Source organism: Ophidiomyces ophidiicola, assembly GCF_022830035.1.
Source record: "Ophidiomyces ophidiicola strain CBS 122913 chromosome Unknown scaffold_40, whole genome shotgun sequence".
Lineage (NCBI taxonomy): Eukaryota > Fungi > Ascomycota > Eurotiomycetes > Onygenales > Onygenaceae > Ophidiomyces > Ophidiomyces ophidiicola.
In genome coordinates this window covers 67,293-84,192 of record NW_026054680.1, presented here as the reverse complement: position 1 = coordinate 84,192, position 16,900 = coordinate 67,293, and the positions used below count along the sequence as shown (strand labels likewise).

The 16,900-nt window shown below is 48.9% G+C and overlaps 7 protein-coding genes across 7 annotated transcripts; 4 read left to right on the top strand and 3 right to left on the bottom strand.

Moving 5' to 3' along the window:
- Positions 1-1,705: 1,705 nt before the first annotated feature.
- YIP3_2 (Prenylated Rab acceptor 1) lies at positions 1,706-2,887 on the bottom strand (the record flags this gene model as incomplete). Its single annotated transcript, XM_049255382.1, has 1 exon — positions 1,706-2,887. One exon carries the CDS (start codon positions 2,885-2,887, stop codon positions 1,706-1,708), a length of 1,182 nt encoding a protein of 393 aa, XP_049105675.1.
- Positions 2,888-2,913: 26 nt separating this feature from the next.
- On the bottom strand, positions 2,914-3,444 carry YIP3_1 (Prenylated Rab acceptor 1; the record flags this gene model as incomplete). Its single annotated transcript, XM_049255381.1, has 1 exon — positions 2,914-3,444. One exon carries the CDS (start codon positions 3,442-3,444, stop codon positions 2,914-2,916), a length of 531 nt encoding a protein of 176 aa, XP_049105674.1.
- Positions 3,445-4,433: 989 nt separating this feature from the next.
- On the top strand, positions 4,434-5,567 carry LOZ57_006361 (uncharacterized protein; the record flags this gene model as incomplete). Its single annotated transcript, XM_049255380.1, has 2 exons — positions 4,434-4,467; positions 4,531-5,567. The coding sequence occupies 2 exons, from the start codon at positions 4,434-4,436 to the stop codon at positions 5,565-5,567; spliced, it is 1,071 nt and encodes a 356-aa protein (XP_049105673.1).
- Positions 5,568-6,117: 550 nt separating this feature from the next.
- On the top strand, positions 6,118-7,949 carry LOZ57_006360 (uncharacterized protein; the record flags this gene model as incomplete). The annotated part of the gene is made up of 3 exons (XM_049255379.1): positions 6,118-6,390; positions 7,219-7,361; positions 7,418-7,949. 3 exons carry the CDS (start codon positions 6,118-6,120, stop codon positions 7,947-7,949), a joined length of 948 nt encoding a protein of 315 aa, XP_049105672.1.
- A 1,068-nt stretch (positions 7,950-9,017) lies between these two features.
- On the top strand, positions 9,018-10,913 carry MFS1 (MFS sugar transporter; the record flags this gene model as incomplete). The annotated part of the gene is made up of 3 exons (XM_049255378.1): positions 9,018-9,332; positions 9,390-9,717; positions 9,784-10,913. 3 exons carry the CDS (start codon positions 9,018-9,020, stop codon positions 10,911-10,913), a joined length of 1,773 nt encoding a protein of 590 aa, XP_049105671.1.
- Positions 10,914-11,553: 640 nt separating this feature from the next.
- On the top strand, positions 11,554-12,629 carry PMM1 (Phosphomannomutase 1; the record flags this gene model as incomplete). Its single annotated transcript, XM_049255377.1, has 5 exons — positions 11,554-11,655; positions 11,711-11,773; positions 11,840-12,156; positions 12,218-12,292; positions 12,377-12,629. The coding sequence occupies 5 exons, from the start codon at positions 11,554-11,556 to the stop codon at positions 12,627-12,629; spliced, it is 810 nt and encodes a 269-aa protein (XP_049105670.1).
- Positions 12,630-13,155: 526 nt separating this feature from the next.
- On the bottom strand, positions 13,156-14,079 carry LOZ57_006357 (uncharacterized protein; the record flags this gene model as incomplete). The annotated part of the gene is made up of 1 exon (XM_049255376.1): positions 13,156-14,079. One exon carries the CDS (start codon positions 14,077-14,079, stop codon positions 13,156-13,158), a length of 924 nt encoding a protein of 307 aa, XP_049105669.1.
- Between the last annotated feature and the right edge of the window lie 2,821 nt (positions 14,080-16,900).

Sequence of the window (16,900 nt, the reverse complement as noted above, 5' to 3'; positions counted from 1 at the left end):
GCCAGGGTAGGTAACCGAAGCCATTTCTGGGGGGCGTTGACCCTGTGGTACATGCCAACTTGTGCGAATAGACGGAAGAATGTCAATTATGAAGGATAAGATATAGAACGTGAAGATGAACGCAATGACTGTCGTGCATGTAAGCCAGACGTAAAAATAAAGCGAGCCAGTTGGTACCAACCCCATTCAATGACAGCGGCCTGGTTCTTTCGACCTTTTCCCCGGCCAGTTACACCAAAGGCAATGGCGAGGGTCAATTCAATTATGATGAAGATAAGCTTTACCCAAAAGCTGATAGTAAGAATACGGTGTTCTCGGTAATGAATCCCAAGTCGCAGGTATTCGAGACAAACAAAAATCGCGCTCAATAGATATCCGCCACTAGAACGTGGGATTAGTTTATCTGGCTTTGCGGTCGGTATTTGGAGTGGTCTCTCACATAAACAATACAAGAAACCCGTTGTGCTGGTGTTTAAACCGCAGGGTGTCAAATATTGATAAAAGTATAAGGCCAAGGGCTCCAAGAACTGCGAATATAATAGCGAGAATGGAAAATCCTTTGTCTAGCATTCCTTTGTTCGGCACCAGCCGGCGACGGTGCCTCAGCCAGCGTTCTGACACGAACCCAAGGCAGAAGAATACTCCAGTAATTGTACACCCGGTTATAAATAATGGTTTGAGACCTTGTGCGGCGACATCAGAGATATACCTGCGGACACAAGTTAGGCACTGGATAATACCAAATATGTATTCTGGGAGGCGCACGCAATTGTTTGTCCCCGTTCCATGGAAGAATATCGGGGATAACCATCCGCCGACCATACAATCAGAAGCGTTAAGATAGTAGCTTCATGGTTGTTAACGACAAGTATTTGTGAAGGGATTTCCAAGTTCTGCTCACTCACCAAGCCACATCCCCGATGCTATCACTGGGAACAACCAGTAAGACAGCAGCCACATCGTTGCAAGAAATCCGGCAAAAATCAACGAGAAAATTAAACACTCTAAATTCGAATTATGGAGTACAGGGTAGGAAATAAAAGGAAGCCAACATAGGATGAGCGGAACCCGGAGCTATCAATGAAATGGGCTAACTAACTATCTAAAACAAGAGTTGTGACCACGCGATCTACGCCGAGCTGTGCTGTCTCGCAGTCCCGGATCGACGTCATCAGCCGAACCGGCCACGCGTTCTTAGTCAGACTATCAGTTTGTTGTGCAGGCTGTGCAGGTTGACCTTGTTCGTGTTTACTTTTAGTAGTGCTGCGTATTCTGTAGCCTACTTTCTATTAATTATTCATGTCTCAAGGCTCGCTTTTGCTGTTGGTGGCGTCTTCGGCTTCATCAGCCGGTAGTGGCACTAAGGCCAGCTGGGGCCGTCAGCCCTATGTCTCAAAACACTCCAAATTTACAAAATGATGCCGTTTAGAGTAGTTCTCATAGAGAATTCTCCTGGACTATTGAGAAAGTGAAGGCTGTTGTTTTGGATGATGAGTATATTAAGCAAAGTAAATCTTTAGAAAATAAACAGCGCGTCTCAGAGACAGTGTGCATAAAAAAGGCGTGGAAAACAAACTCAGTTCACAATCCATTAATATACCACACGAACTCCCACAGATACACAGCCCAAACATAAGAAAGAAGTTAAACTAGGGCCACAATGAGGATAAAGAAGCTAGAGCCATAGCCTACCCAGAATCGGGATTTATTTGCGGGTACGCACGCGAACCATCCTCCCTCTAACCGTACCGGTTGTTTTTCGAGCCTTACTCTTTGCTGGCTCTTTGGCCTCTTTCAGCGGGTCAACTTTCACACCATTGTCGCTACTACTGGTTGTATTATTAGTGCTCCCGCTGACTGTGCGTTGCTGGGTTGGTTTGCCAGTAGTGGCAGCTGGCTGCGGCGAGTTGTCATGATTCGATACAGTACGGTTCGCATAGGATTCTCCGGATGCAGGTCGATAGACAGGTTGAAATATGGTTTCGGGTGGTGTGGAAAGATTATAGCCGGGGCTTGCAGGCATGGGATACCGTGGATCGAATGGCAATACTTGTGTAGGGAGGTATTGGTAGGTGGGGGATACGAAGGGAGCGGCGTTGGATGAAGACCTTGAACGCTGCACACGCTGTGGCTCCTCTGATAGAAGCGGAGGCTGGAGTCTTCCCGATGATGCCGGGCGACTAGATGGGTCATCCGGGAATGCGTATGCGCCAGGTACTCGCGGTGAGCCATTCTGTTGAGATAAGCGCAGTGAAGGTAATGTTGGCGTTATAGGGCGAGGCTGTGTTGTCGACGACGCTGACACGTAGTATCCCGAGGGAGTTTCAACCGCAGAAGTGTATCCCGATTCGGGTGCCCAAAGTGTGTTGAGTCTAGAGGTTGGCACGGTTGACGGATGGATGTTCTTCACCTTGACCCGGCTAGTTTTGGTGCGCCGCAAGCTCGAAGTTGCTGCCTCACTGTGCATTCGTCGTCTTTCCAATGCCTCTAGTTCACGTGAAGAGAGCCTAACTTTGCGTTTTCCCAATACCTGTGCACGTCGGATTCGATCTAATGCCCTCTCTACAAGCTCTTCTTCTCGATCTCGCATTGCAAGCTCCATGGCATAGGCAAGAGTGCTGTCCTGAGAAGTATCGTCCAGCACATAATCGTTATGTTCGTCGTCAGAACTTTCATCGTCACTCTCGCTGGACTCTCCGTTCGCTACATCCATTAGCTCGTTCGAACGGAGCCGCCGGTTGCGAATCGCTCTTGGATGTAAGGGCACTCCCTCTATATCACTGTCCTCACTTTCAATTTCGTCCACCCGCACTTCATCCCACCGACCCCTGCTACTCCTGAAGCTCCTCCCCATTCGTGCCCCTGGTGGTCTTCCCCATTGGGGCATATCGTATGGAGATCGCGGCCGACCACCTAGACCGCCTCCTCGGAAAAAGCATTCTCGATTGGTTTATCCATAAACGCAGCATGCCCCAAAACAGTAACTCCAGTAGCACCAATAAGCCACAAAGCAGCACCAATGGGAGATGCCCAAATACCCAGTGGGACTGTGACAATCAGAAGGCCGGTGTAAAGTTGCGAGGTGCTTGCTCTGAAAAAACCAACATCCAGATCCCGACCTTCAAGCTTGCCGATTCCGTAGGTTCCGCCGATGATTAGGATTATGACAAACAGAAGCAGTAAATTCGAGAGCAAGCTGTAGATTCCTAGCATAATGAAAATGACAATGTAGTTGCTAGAGAAGTAGCTTAGGTTGTAGTTCAAACGGCTCTGCATTTCCCCGAAATTGGCTGGTTTCGATAACCTCTTGACATCAAAGAATTCGGAAATCGGTCTAAGGTTGGCAAACCGCGAAGAGACGGATTGCGAACGAACACTGCTGAAGCGATCGCCGAAATTGAAACGAGATGTCAAGGCATCGAGAGGGATCTGAAGGGCGGCCATGTTGATGGGGGTTCAAAATGAAAGCTGTCGGGTCAAGCAAGCTGGGTTAATTAAATGTCTTCTATTGTAAAATGCGCAAAACAAGACTTGGTTAAGCTGTGCAGAGACACAGCAGACGACCGACGAAGTTAAAAACAAGGAACTGACTCTTTATTAATATGCAGATGCCTGGTAGAAGAGCAAGCTGATGAAGAGAAGACGGCCAGAGCGTGGAAGAGCAAGCCAGGCTGCGAGATTCCTGTTCTTGACTTTTTTGCGGCCACAATTCGTTTTCCCCGTACTAGGCTGCACTTGGGTTAGCGCGCTCGTCCCTGGACGACCGGGATGGTTATGTAAGGCAGCGTGAGCGGGTACTGGGCGGGCGGGAACACTCTGGGGCAATTCGAGCAATTGTTAGCGGGGAAGGGAGAGGCAGGGAGGCGCTTGGCTTAGAGCCGGGCTGCAGTGAAGGTATCCTGAGGCAGAATTACTACCTCAAGACGCCTCCATTGCGAGAAGCGGCCTGGCAAACGGAGCCATCTGAGGACAGAAAAAAACAGGAGGGAGGCCAGGAAAGATATGTAGAGGGGCTGGGGAGGCCGACGAGGCTGGCAGCTTAGTCAACCTTCCATGGTGCCAGCTGGCGCCGGCTGCTGCGATTGGTCCACGTCGGGCCAAAGGTACCCCGTAATACGCTTGCAAAACCGGACGCTGTCATGTAACTAAGCGGTAATGTGGCCTTTCGTCTGGCTGGCTGTCTGTTTGTCAAGAAAATCACCAATTACAGTCTCCCTTCGACCTTCTCCTTCTCCACGGGCCTTGTCTGCCGGCCCCGGCCCAAAATGAGGCAGTCCGCCCTGCTCCGCGTCTTACTCCTGCTTGTTGGCTTCGTTGCTGTTGTTGCTGCGTGGACAAAAGAAGGCATGTGCTGCTCATCTTGCCCGTGGCCCGACTACTGACATTCTCGTCCCTGCATAGACCATGAAATATTCCGGCTGCGCGAGGAGATTATGCTTGCGGAGGGTGTCAATGTCACCTTCTACGGTATGACTGGGTTTCCCTTTAGCCCCTTCCACACATCCATCATCATAGACTGATCGTCATCAGATTTTTTGGGTGTGAAGCCCAGCGTTAGTCAGTCGGATCTGTCGAAGGCGTTCCGTAAAAGATCGAAGCAACTCCATCCAGATAAGGCCAAACGTGCCTTCCTTGCATCTCGTGCCAAGCCTACTCGAAAACCATCCGGTAAGGCAAAGCCCGGCGTGCACGTTGGAAAACGGCCTTCGGAGCGAGAAATCCAACAGGTAGCAAAGCAGGCCACCGAGCGCTTTGCACGGCTCGGTATAATTCACGATATTCTTAAAGGCCCGGAGCGAGAGCGATACGACTACTTCTTGAATAACGGTTTCCCCAAGTGGAAGGGAACCGGATACTACTATTCTCGATTCCGCCCTGGACTGGGCAGTGTTCTGGCTGGTCTTTTTCTCGCATTTGGCGGTGCTGCTCATTATCTGGCACTTGTTCTCAGCTGGAAAAGACAGGTTGAGTTCGTGGATAGATATGTCCGACATGCTCGCCGGGCTGCCTGGGGCGACGAGCTAGGCATTCAAGGCCTAGGTAGCTTGCGAAATTATGACGATAAGGCGTCTACTACAGAGCCCATAACTGACGAGGCTGCGGAGGAGCCGATTGTTATGAATCGACGACAGAAGAGGATGATGGAGAAAGAAAGTCGTAAAGAGAATAAGAAAGCTAAGAAGGAAGGATCTCCGGGTACTGCTACACCAACCAACGTCGTCACATCGGTTGGGGACAGAAAGAGGGTTGTCGCTGAGAACGGAAAAGTTCTAATCGTCGATGCCGCTGGCAACGTCTTTCTCGAAGAGGAGACGGAGGAGGGAGAGAAGGCAGAGTTTCTTCTCGATGTGAATGAAATCAGAAAGCCGACGATTAGAGATACCATGGTCTATAGACTCCCTGTATGGTGCTATGACAAAACCGTTGGACGTTTCATCAAGGGCTCAGGCCCAGACGCACAACCAGCTATTGAAGGCGACATTGCTGTCGAGGAGTCTATCGATGCCATACCGGTACCGGAGGTAGCTTCTGGAAAGGCAGCACGAAAAAGAGGGAAGAAAACGTGAATTGTAGACTATTTTTATATGTACCAATTGGTATATTGTAGATTATCATGGACGGAGTACTATGAAATGCAAAAGTTCTGAATCTACGATCATTTCCTGCTTTACAGTTTCATTTTCTGAGATAGGCGAGTCTATAGCTCCATATTATATAGCTACAGGTAGATTGGGTGTAGCACCTACATTAACCAGGCAGAACATATGCTTGTTAGAAGTGTATCTTAGACTGCTGTATGGCCAGGCTTTTGGCAAGGACAATTACTGCAACACTTAAAAACATTTAATTACATCCAAATCTTTGGCTCTATAACAGTGTTGTCAATTGCATCAACGCTTATTCAAAAAGTGGCCGAAGAAGGCTCATTGATAAAGGAAACCAATGGGTGTGGTCCATCTCTTCATTGAAGCTCATAATTTCTTTCCAATGCGATAGACAAAAAACATGGTATGTTTAACACCGCTCCCATTCTGATGCCACATTAACCTGGGTATCTCGCCATGAATAGGCCCAAAATTGCCGTGCATATTCCGCCCCGAGCCTGATAAGCCCGCCATGATCGATATCAAAATAAAAAATAAAAAAGTCAAGAAGGAAAATGATCACAAAAACATCTTTGCAAGAGACACCAGCCCATTCAAGCTCTCGCCGATTCCATTTCCACTGCTTCCAGTCTCGTACCCATTCCCACTTCTCGATGCTCCCCAAGCGCTGGCACCACCAGCACCTCCCATCAGCGATTTCGGCACCCTCACCCCGACTGCGCCCAAGAGCTTCTGTAATACGCCCCCAGTGATCAATGGCATCACCACCATCAAAAATACTTTTGTTGGATGCCTTTTTGCGTAATGCACAATCTGCCGGAATAACCGCTTGATCTTATGTACCATGCGCGCCACGAATCCCGACCGTGGACGGGCCCGACGCGATGATGATCCGCCGCCGGAGGAAAAGATGGAAGATGCATCGGAGCGGTTGGCAAAGCTGCCCAAACTGAAGAGGGAAGGGGTGGTGGAGTAGTGATGGCGAGAGGAATGGCGATCCCGAGAACGATTCCGGCGCGAGGAACTGCCAGAGAAGGGGTAAAGCCAACTCATTGTAAGAGAGTTATCAACGGAGAATCTGCGATCCTTTGGAGGGAATGAATTTTGATTTGAATCGCTTTGCTGGCCGCGATCACAATCTCAACAGTCCCGGCGCATAAATCAGCAAGCTTTTTCCTCACCACACATCTTAGAAGCTCAATTGCAGTTTGTAGCGGTTAATTATCCCAGCCTGATCTCCATGCGGAGTCAACACTTCCCTTGCGCAAGAGGTGGCTGGGAGGCTGAACCAAGGAGACGCGTGTGGGTCTTCCCGTGTCAGCTCCGCGCTCTATTGGCCGATGGGGCTAGTTAACCATCTTATGTAAATAATCACGTGAATGAATAGACGCGGAGGCTGACATAAGGAGATTTTAGCGCCATTTCCCAGTTGCAACAACGTCATCGCGTTGAACGCCAACTTATCCTGTAATTCGTACTCACCAAATATCACTTACATATATGTGCCTAATAAAGATAGACTAGATTTGGTATAATTTACCGTCACAAAATGACAGGTGGGCTTTTCCTCTAGTTTTGTTGGGAGACATCTACTGACTAGCATTTATTTTAGACTCCAGTATGGATTATTGTACGGCTGAAGATAAACTGGCAAGCCAGATATTATTTAGATACCTCCGCTAATTGGAGACTAGATAAAATCCTGGAGGTTGATCCCTCTGGCACGCAGCACCAAATTCGTAATGCCTACAAACGGTTCGCGACCTTCTTGAGGATCGCGAATGATGACTGACGGGTACTGCGACTGATAGCGCTGCTCTCAAATACCACCCTGACCGCGTGCCAGCCACGTCGCCCGACCGGCCAGCTCGCACGAAGAAATTCCAACAAATTAACGATGCCTACTATGTTCTCTCGGATCCACAGCGGCGCCGCGAGTACGACGACGCACGCCGCAGCTCTCACTCTGCCGAGTCCTCGTGGACCAGCGCGCACCCACCACCGGAGTCGGAGTCGTTTGCTTCGGACCAGTTTGGAACTATGTTCGAAGAGATGCTGCGCGAGGAACGGATGGCGGCGGGCGACGAGACGGGGGCGGGCGGAGGAGGAGGAGGGGGATATTTCTGGTCTGTGGTGGGCGGGCTGAGCGGAGCGGCGATTGGATTCATCGTTGCGAATTTCCCCGGAGCGGTGGCGGGCGGAGTGGCGGGCAACCGGCTGGGGGCGGTGCGGGACAAGAAGGGGAAGAGCGTGTATGAAGTGTTCCAGGAGCTGCCGCAGGAGGACAAGGCGCGCGTGCTGGGGCGGCTGGCGGCGCGTGTTCTGCAGTCTGCTGTGTCGTAGTGTTTGCGCTGTTTACTTTGCTTACGTACTCCGTACTGTTAGGTACGTCGCTAGTACGGTATGTCAGCCGTATCGGCGTGGATACTCCGTATTCCGCGGCCGCCGGGAAATCTCGGGGCGGCGGGCCACTTCGGGGCCGGATCTGATCGACGGGCATGCAGACAGGAATAACGGGCGGGAAGCTGTCGTGCAGCGTGCAAGCGAGGGAATAATAAATAATAATAAATGACAATAACGACGCAGCGATTGCTACGGAGTACTCCGTACGGAGCAGCCCCAAGACACGCGTGCAGCGACGACAGCATGCCGTATTCTGGCCGTCGAAGCCCGCCGCAGACACAAACATAATACCAGGCCCGTTTCGTCGTCCGAGATCGAGTCTGGTGATGCGAGAACAAGACTCCGTGCATACAAATGCAACGCAGCGCAGCGTGCGGCCCTTGCCGTGCAGATCGGGGCGCCCGTGCGGGCATGCAGTACGGAGTACGGAGTAACTACATAACTCACTGCTCCGTCCACCCTCGTCTTGGCAGGCCGGCCCCTGGATGCGAAGAGTCATCGCCCGGTCGCAGTCGAGATGATTAGTCGTCGCTCCCCTGACACCGCAGAGGCCCACGCACCAGTCAGTGGTGGTGGTGGCGTCCGAAAGCAATCTTACACGAGCGATGGAGGCTGACACTACTGCGACGGTTCGCGCCAGCACTTCCCTGCGCCAGAGGCGTTTTTATGCTCGGAAGCATTTCCCTTCCGGCGGTTTTCTGCCTTTCTTTTTTTCGCCTGCCGTCATCTTGAGCCCTTGTCGCAGAGTCGTAGCGGGCGAGTACTATTCTTCTTATTATTTCAAGCCCTGTCTTTCCCCCCTTCTTGTCGACGGTCGCTTTTTTTCTATCCTGTGTTGTGGCCTTGTGAGGGGACACACCTCGTTGCATCATATCACTAATCAAAATCCATCACGGTCATGTTTGCGTGTTGGTTGCCTGTTTTTCACTGACCTGATTATCGAATAATTTCATTGTTTGGATCCTCCTTATTTTCCTCCTCGCTGAATTGCGCTCCCTCTGTGGCATCATGAAGTCTTGGGCAAGCAAATTCACCAAGGCGCAAACGGCCCCGTCCAACGCGCCTGAGTCTACCACCACCACTGTGGTGCCCAGTGAGAACGAGTCTTTCGCAGCGTTGCAGTCTGAAAAGGCCAAAATGAATGCGAATGCAGACCCCCCGCCCACTGAGGCAACTGAGGAAAACGCGCCGGAAAAATTTGACACGCAGGTAGCCAATACAGAGGAGAAGGATGATGAGGAGGAGCAGCCAGAATACGCGTCTGGAATTACGCTCCTCATCATTGTCGTGGGCCTGTGTCTAGCTATTCTTCTGGTTGCGCTTGTAGGTGCCTCCTCACTCGTCACCAAGTCTACCCACGAAAACTAACTGTTACCTCAGGATAATACAATCATCGCGACTGCTATTCCCCGAATCACGGACTATTTCCACGCTCTCGAAGATGTAGGCTGGTATGGAAGCTCGTACCTCCTCACGACCTGCGCTTTTCAGTTGGTTTTTGGCAAAATATACACTTTCTTCCCTGTAAAATGGGTATTTCTAGTCGCTATTGCCGTCTTTGAAATCGGCTCAGTTGTCTGCGGAGCAGCGCCCAATTCTACCGCTTTGATCATCGGCCGTGCTGTTGCTGGAATGGGCGCATCTGGGATTTTCTCCGGTGCTTTGGTGATCATTGCATACACGGTTCCACTAGAACAGCGGCCAATCTGTAAGTCTGCTCCATTTTCCTGTTGGCATTTACCTCAGCTTATGCTTCTCTGTTTTTAACAAATAGACAACGGTGCTTTTGGTTCTATGTATGGTATTGCCTCTGTTATTGGACCCCTGATGGGAGGTGCTTTCACAGACCACGTTTCCTGGAGATGGTGCTTCTACATCAACCTTCCTATCGGCGCTGTCACGATTCTTGCCATCCTGATCTTCCTCAAGAACCCTAAGCAGAAATTGAATACGACTCTGACCTGGAAAGAACGCCTACTGCAGCTTGATCCCCTTGGTGCAGCAGCATTTATGCCCGGTGTCATCTGCCTCCTCCTTGCGCTCCAGTGGGGTGGAACTAGATACCCATGGGGTAACTGGCGCATCATCATCTTGTTCATTTTCTTTGTTCTCCTCATGAGTGTATTCGTCGGCATCCAAATTTTCAAAGGAGAAAACGCAACCGTCCCTCCGCGTATTATCAAGCAGCGCTCTATCGCTGCAGGCGCCTTCCTTGCCTTCTCTATCGGCTCCTCGTTTTTCATCATCGTTTTCTATATTCCTATTTGGTTTCAAGCAATCAAGGGTGCTTCAGCTACAAAATCAGGGATCATGGCCATTCCCCTTGTTTTGGCACTGGTAGTTTTCTCCTTGCTTTGCGGAATCGGTATCACCTCCCTTGGATACTATGTTCCGTTTGCCTACTTGTCGGTGATCATGTCTTCCATTGGTGCCGGATTACTTACCACTTTTACCACCAACACGGGTTCTGCGAAATGGATTGGCTACCAGGTCCTCTACGGAGCGGGCTTGGGGCTGGGATTCCAACTTGCCCTCATCGCAGCCCAGGTTGTCTTGAAATTGGAAGATGTGGCGGTGGGAACTGTTGTGGTTATGTTTGCACAGACGTTTGGTGGTGCACTGTTTGTTTCCGTTGGCCAGAACGTTTTTACCAACCGTCTTGTCAGCGGTATTATGAAGGCTGCACCAACCCTCGACCCTTCTACTGTGTTCCGCGGCGGTGCTACACAATTGAAGAATCTGGTGCCCCCCGAACTACTGGATAATGTTCAGGAGGCATACAATACCGCGCTCACAAACACATTCTACGTCTCTGTTGCTATGTCTGTGCTGGGCGTCATTGGTGCCGTCTGTCTGGAGTGGAAGAGCGTTAAAGGGAAGAACATACAGGCTGGAGCTGCCTAGACGGTCTTTGACGCCTTCCCCTTGTTTCTGATTACTTTAATATTCATTCGAACGTAGTGACTGGATTTTTGCCGGATCTAGTGTGTCTCGGCACTTTTGCTTTCTTGGAAATGGGCGGGAAAATTGGACGTTGTTGGCGTCAGGCAATCTTCACTTACATGTAACTACCTATGTACATATATTGATAGACGAACACTCTTCTCTCCAAAATGGGGATTAAAAATAGATAATAATACTCCTACTTCATCATGGATATATTTTCATTCTGTAGCTTAAATTCATCATGTATAGTCAACTCTGATCCATTTTCCATACATTTCATGAATAAAATTGTTTCCACGACTTCGGTGCTGAAGACTAGGTCATAATCGCGCCACGCGCCCCCTTAAGTGGTACCGTGGATAAAGTACGGAGTACTCGTACGGAGTAGTTAACTTACAGCCAGCCCCTGAACACTCACCGCCACTTAACTACACCCCACAGGTCGGATTGCCAGCTTGCCCCTCCATGACAGTTCCTATTCAACAACAAAACCTCCTGCTCTCCTCAATAATACTCTACGTTCTTTTCGACCGTCTCTACCTTATCAGCTCGGACTTCCTATATTTCCATCACCTTGCCTTGCATACTTGCGACCACCATGGCTGAAGCTGCAAGTGTGTACCCCGCTTTAGAACAGCGGCCGCTGAAGAATACAATTTGCCTGTTTGACGTCGATGGCACTTTGACGCCTGCAAGACGCGTAAGCTTCATACTTTGGCTCCTATAGTTGGGCGATTGGACTGACCGCGCAGTAGACCGTCTCACCTGAGATGCTGGAGTTGCTCTCTCGTCTGCGACACAAGTGTGCAATTGGATTCGTATGTTGATACTCGAGATTTTCGCCCGCCTATTGAACAGACTCATAACTAGCTACGTATCACCAGGTTGGTGGCTCCGACCTCGTCAAGCAGCAAGAACAACTCGGCACTCTATCCACCCCCGTCACCTCCCTCTTCGATTTCTGCTTTGCCGAAAATGGTCTCACCGCATATCGACTTGGGAAGCCCCTGACGAGTAACAGCTTCATCCAATGGCTTGGAGAGGATAAGTACCAGAATCTAGTGGACTTTTGTCTTAAGCATATCGCGGGTATCAAGTTGCCCAAAAAGAGAGGTACTTTCGTCGAGTTCCGGAACGGCATGGTCAACGTTAGCCCTATTGGAAGGAATGCCAGTACAGAGGAGAGAGATGATTTTGAGAAGTATGTTACAGCGATAACTACATCGGCTTCGGACCTGAATTGCTTATTCCTCTTTTACTAGGTACGATAAGGCACATAACATCAGAAAAACCATGGTCGAGGCACTGAAGAAGGAATTCCCTGACTACGGGTTGACGTGAGTTCTTTCATCGCAGATATAGTTTTCCTGGCAGCGCATTCGGATGTCACTTGTACACTTGAACATCACTAATTTCCTTAGTTACTCTATCGGTGGTCAAATCTCTTTCGACGTCTTTCCCACTGGATGGGACAAAACGTACTGCCTCCAGCATGTCGAAGCGGAAAAGAAAATCTCCGGTACTGAATACACCACTATCCACTTCTTCGGCGACAAAGCTTTTGAAGGCGGAAACGACTGGGAAATCTACAGCGATAAACGCACCACCGGCCACGCTGTCAAGGGCCCTGATGATACAATGAAGCTGTTGCGTGAAATTTTTGATTTGAATTAGCACTAGTGATTATTTTATAGGCCATATGAGGCATTCACCTCTAAATGAACTGGTAGCTGTGTTGCAGTTATGTTGCATGCTCTAATGCAGCCGATAAAATATATATTCATCCTGTGTCAGTATAGCTATACATATACTACGTACACACGTACATGATTTCAAGAAAATTTATAGTTTCTCTCGTCCAACAACTAATGTGTTTAGTTATATTTTTATAGCCTTGCCGATCGACATTTGTTTATATCCCAAGTTCTTGACGCCTGCCCTTGGGAGTTTTGGGACCTATTTACATAGACTCCCAGATATTCTCTTCATTCAGAACCAGCTACTGTATGTCGACATATCTTGAGTGCTTGTGCTTCTACAAGACCTTCAAACTTAGACTCCGAATCTATTAGAAATTTACATCTGAGATAGCCAACGGTGTATATATGCACATGTGTTCGTAAATATGTACAATAATATGGCCGGGGGCATTTCATTTCTGGACCTCTACCATATATTAAGTCTAACTCCTCCTACATTCTCACCAGGGGATATCACTGTTGGTCGCAAGATACCGCTTGTCTTTAACCTTTTCGAGTTCGTTCTTGATAGTCTGAAGCGGCGCGCGGGCAGAATCGTGGTTGTAATAGTGAGTCACAACAAATCCATAGATAATGCCATCGACATTACCCTCAGTCACCATTCTCTGTGCAGCAGTGAATGATTGCTTTGAAGCCGTCCAGCCGAAAACTTTGCCGAAATTCCCTGAGGATTGACCCTTGGCAAGTTCCGAGACAATATTATTAAGGTTGAGAAATGGATTGTAATATCCTTTGGAATAAACACGCTTCTTAATATCGGAAGGCCCGAAGCTGTTGAAGGCACTTAGGGCAGGGTCAACATTCCCATCAATACCAACAGACTCATTTTCATTTAGGCCGGAGGCAATTAGTTTGTAGGCAGCTGAATTGTTCACAGAGCCAGAAAATCCATATAGGACTTTGACTCCGGCTGGCTGAAGTATAGTCCGAGCGAGTTGTCTTAAAGAGGCTATGTTGACTGCACCGCTAACATAGTTTGGGTTCTTCAAGTCAAGCCAGACAAAGCTCATTGTTTTTCCACCATTTCGTTGTGATGCAATATGACTGAACATTTTCTCTATTGTATCGCCTGCACTTGTTGGTAGCCCATCGTGATCCGCGTACCATCCCTTAGACCATCCGTAAACATCAATTTCGATAGCATTTGCACCATCTGCGATAGCAGCATCAACACCTCCGACAGTCAATACCCTATGTGCAATAAGCCAGAATGGGCTTGGTCCATTTCGAATAGCGAGGGTGGATGAGCTGGCGGTGGCATTAGAGATAACATCCGCAGATAGGGGCTGAGCGATAGGGGAAGCCTGCACAAGGAGCGTTCCAGCAATCAAAATTTCGGAAAAAAGGCGGAGAAACGAAACCATATTAAATTGCAAGGTATATATAGAGGTTGATCTGAAAAGCAGAAGAAGGGATTGTATTGATGCTTTGGATGTTGTATTTCCTCCTATTGGCCGTGGACAAAGACCTCTTTATATAGAAGCGAAGGTTAGTTAGCAATTAGGAGCACTCATTGCAGAAGACGGACAGGCGAAATATTGGCGATATGTGGATCGCAAAGCCTGGTCGTGATTCCTAATTCTATTTTCCGTCCTCACAGCCTTCAGATGTCAGCTGGCCCATATGGCCCGCTACGTAACATTGGCTCCGATGCCGTCTTCTTTTATTATTATTGCTAATTGACTTCTGAGAGCCCACCGAGGCAACAGACTAAGTTGGGATTCCAGAATATTTTCTCATAGAAAAGATCGGCGTCCTATGGGAAATCGTGGGGCACAGGGTCGTCGGTACTGAGATATTCGCTTGTATCCCAGCCGTGTGACCCTCAGGGAGGGTGGCGCCTCTCGGCATTGGTAGCCAGTTCATACATAACTAGTCTTGCTTTTGCAGCCGTTGAAAAATCCAGGTTGGGGATAGAAGCTTGACAAGTTCTGATAGAAGAATGGCAGCGCGTAGTTCAACATGTATGCAATGAAATCTTTTCGTTGTCCGGAAGAGATCTGGTATGATAGAGCACAGCAAGGCTGATGCCAGAGGTGTGGCGGCCCCATGGTTTCAGGGCTTGAGGCAACTCCAATTATCCGTTCGGCAATAGTCTTGCGGTAGACCCATCCTGGATCGAATGAGCTGAAATTGCCGCTAGGGCCGGGTTTCCACAAGACGGCAATATGCGTGCCGATATACTAATTCTTGGAAGATCCACATTCAGCCCATTAATATTATTATTATTGTTACTGTGGTGATTGTCAAGTGAGCATGCCATGATACTAGTAGCCCCGAGAGAATTGTGTTGTTCCTGGATTCTGGTGGCGGCTGGGCTCTTGCGGAAGTGGCTGTTCTTCAGTCTCTTGTGATCGGACATTGCTGTCGGTCGTGACATAGTTAGTTAACTAACTAGGTCGTAAAGAGCCTGGTAAACTAGTTAAACGAACACCCAAAATAATGGTATGGGATGGTTCAATCCGGTTTGCGTCCATCCGGCTGCCGGTTCGGCGGTGGGTACGGAGGACTCGTACCTAGTCCCTTCTTACATAACCAACTAGGTAGTAGTAGTTAGGTAACTAATTGCCGTTCAGCCTACCTACACTCGGGCCAGAGGGTCTCTCCTGCTCCATAGTTGGTTAACTAACTAGACGGCGAGTTAGTTAAGCCTAAGGTGGTTGGTGCATCGCTTACCTACTCCGTAGTTACATAACTAGCGAACTATTAGTCAGTTATGTACATAGTTAACCGGATCCACCAGTTTATTTTACGGAGAGCTCACTGCGACCATCATTGATGCCCCAGCCCTTACGCTGCAATTGCTTCATACCTCATCCTACCGAGAACAATTTAATGACTGTAATTATCTAGTTATATCCTTAGCCCTCATCTCTTTCCGTGTTTTACCTGACCTCATCTTTGTCAAAATTGGCTCTGTGTCCACCCGCCCCATCGACCGCTCGAATCAAAGGACTGCGGATCCTGAGACATGGCGGCCAGTCTCGACCATGTTCCATCTGTCATCTGTGGTTAGGTGCAGTTACCCCTTTTCCGGGGGATTTTTTCCATCAACAAACCTGTACCACACAAAACAGTGTGTGTATTTCCACGATGAGGATTTGGAGCCGACTCAACGACATTGATTAATTTTAAGGCTGTGTTCGGATGCCACAGACCCAAAGCGCGTTGTTCTGGAGAGATGCTATCTACGGTAAAGTGGGGCTATAAAGTATCCTGCAGAGTCGGACCTTGCTTCACCAGTCCTATTGCCAGAACGTTGGGCCGAACTCGGCTCCGTTGTCGTAGTACCCCGTCCTGTCCACTTAACTATTTAGTTGCCTTGGTTAGCTTGCTGACCAGTGGATATCAGACTGAACTAGATGATTTAATAATATCTCCGCGGGGTGACCCAACACCTAGCAGGAGGCTTTGCCGCGCGTCAAACCAGAATTTGGTCTTTGAAGTTGACCAATTAACTCTTTTGATGGTCACCACTCTATTCCTTGGAACGATACCCTTGTTCAGACCCCAAGTTTATAACGGTTGGTAGGATCGGGGCCTTAAAGGGTGGCCTCACATGACCTTCTCTTTGAGATGCCGTGAATGGCTACAAAGGATTACCTGCTGTCGCTGCAGACTACTACATCTGCTCATTGGATATTTCATAGCAAGCCTTGAATTGTCCACCCCCAGACAGACGAATGAAACTGCTGATACAATATTTTCCTAAGAGAGAACGAGCAAGGAGTTCTTTTGATGTCAGCAAGCGGCACTCACTTATAAAAAAGAAGCAATAAATATTGCCCAGCAGCGGCCCAATCTATTCCAGAGATTTAAAACTTGCTATTTGTATGAGCTAAAGATAATGAAATATTTTCGTTCACAATAACCAATAGGTGGGCTGCAACATTACAAATTTCTTCTGTTACGGGCTTAAATATAGCCGAGGCTTCCGGCTACCTATATGGGAAATCGTTCCAATTCATATTCCTTGAGTACTCTGGCAATCCTCTTTTCACACCGAGCCTTTTTTTTTTTTTGGTTGGGGGGGGGGGGGGGGGGGGGGGTTTTTTTTTTTGGGGGGGGGGGGGGGGGCTGCTGAATAATCATGATAATGGGCAGAGGCCAGCTGTTCTTGTGGTCGTTTGAAGGGACAGGGAATCGACGGGAAGCATGGAGTCTGGAGTTGGTGGGTGGGTGGCC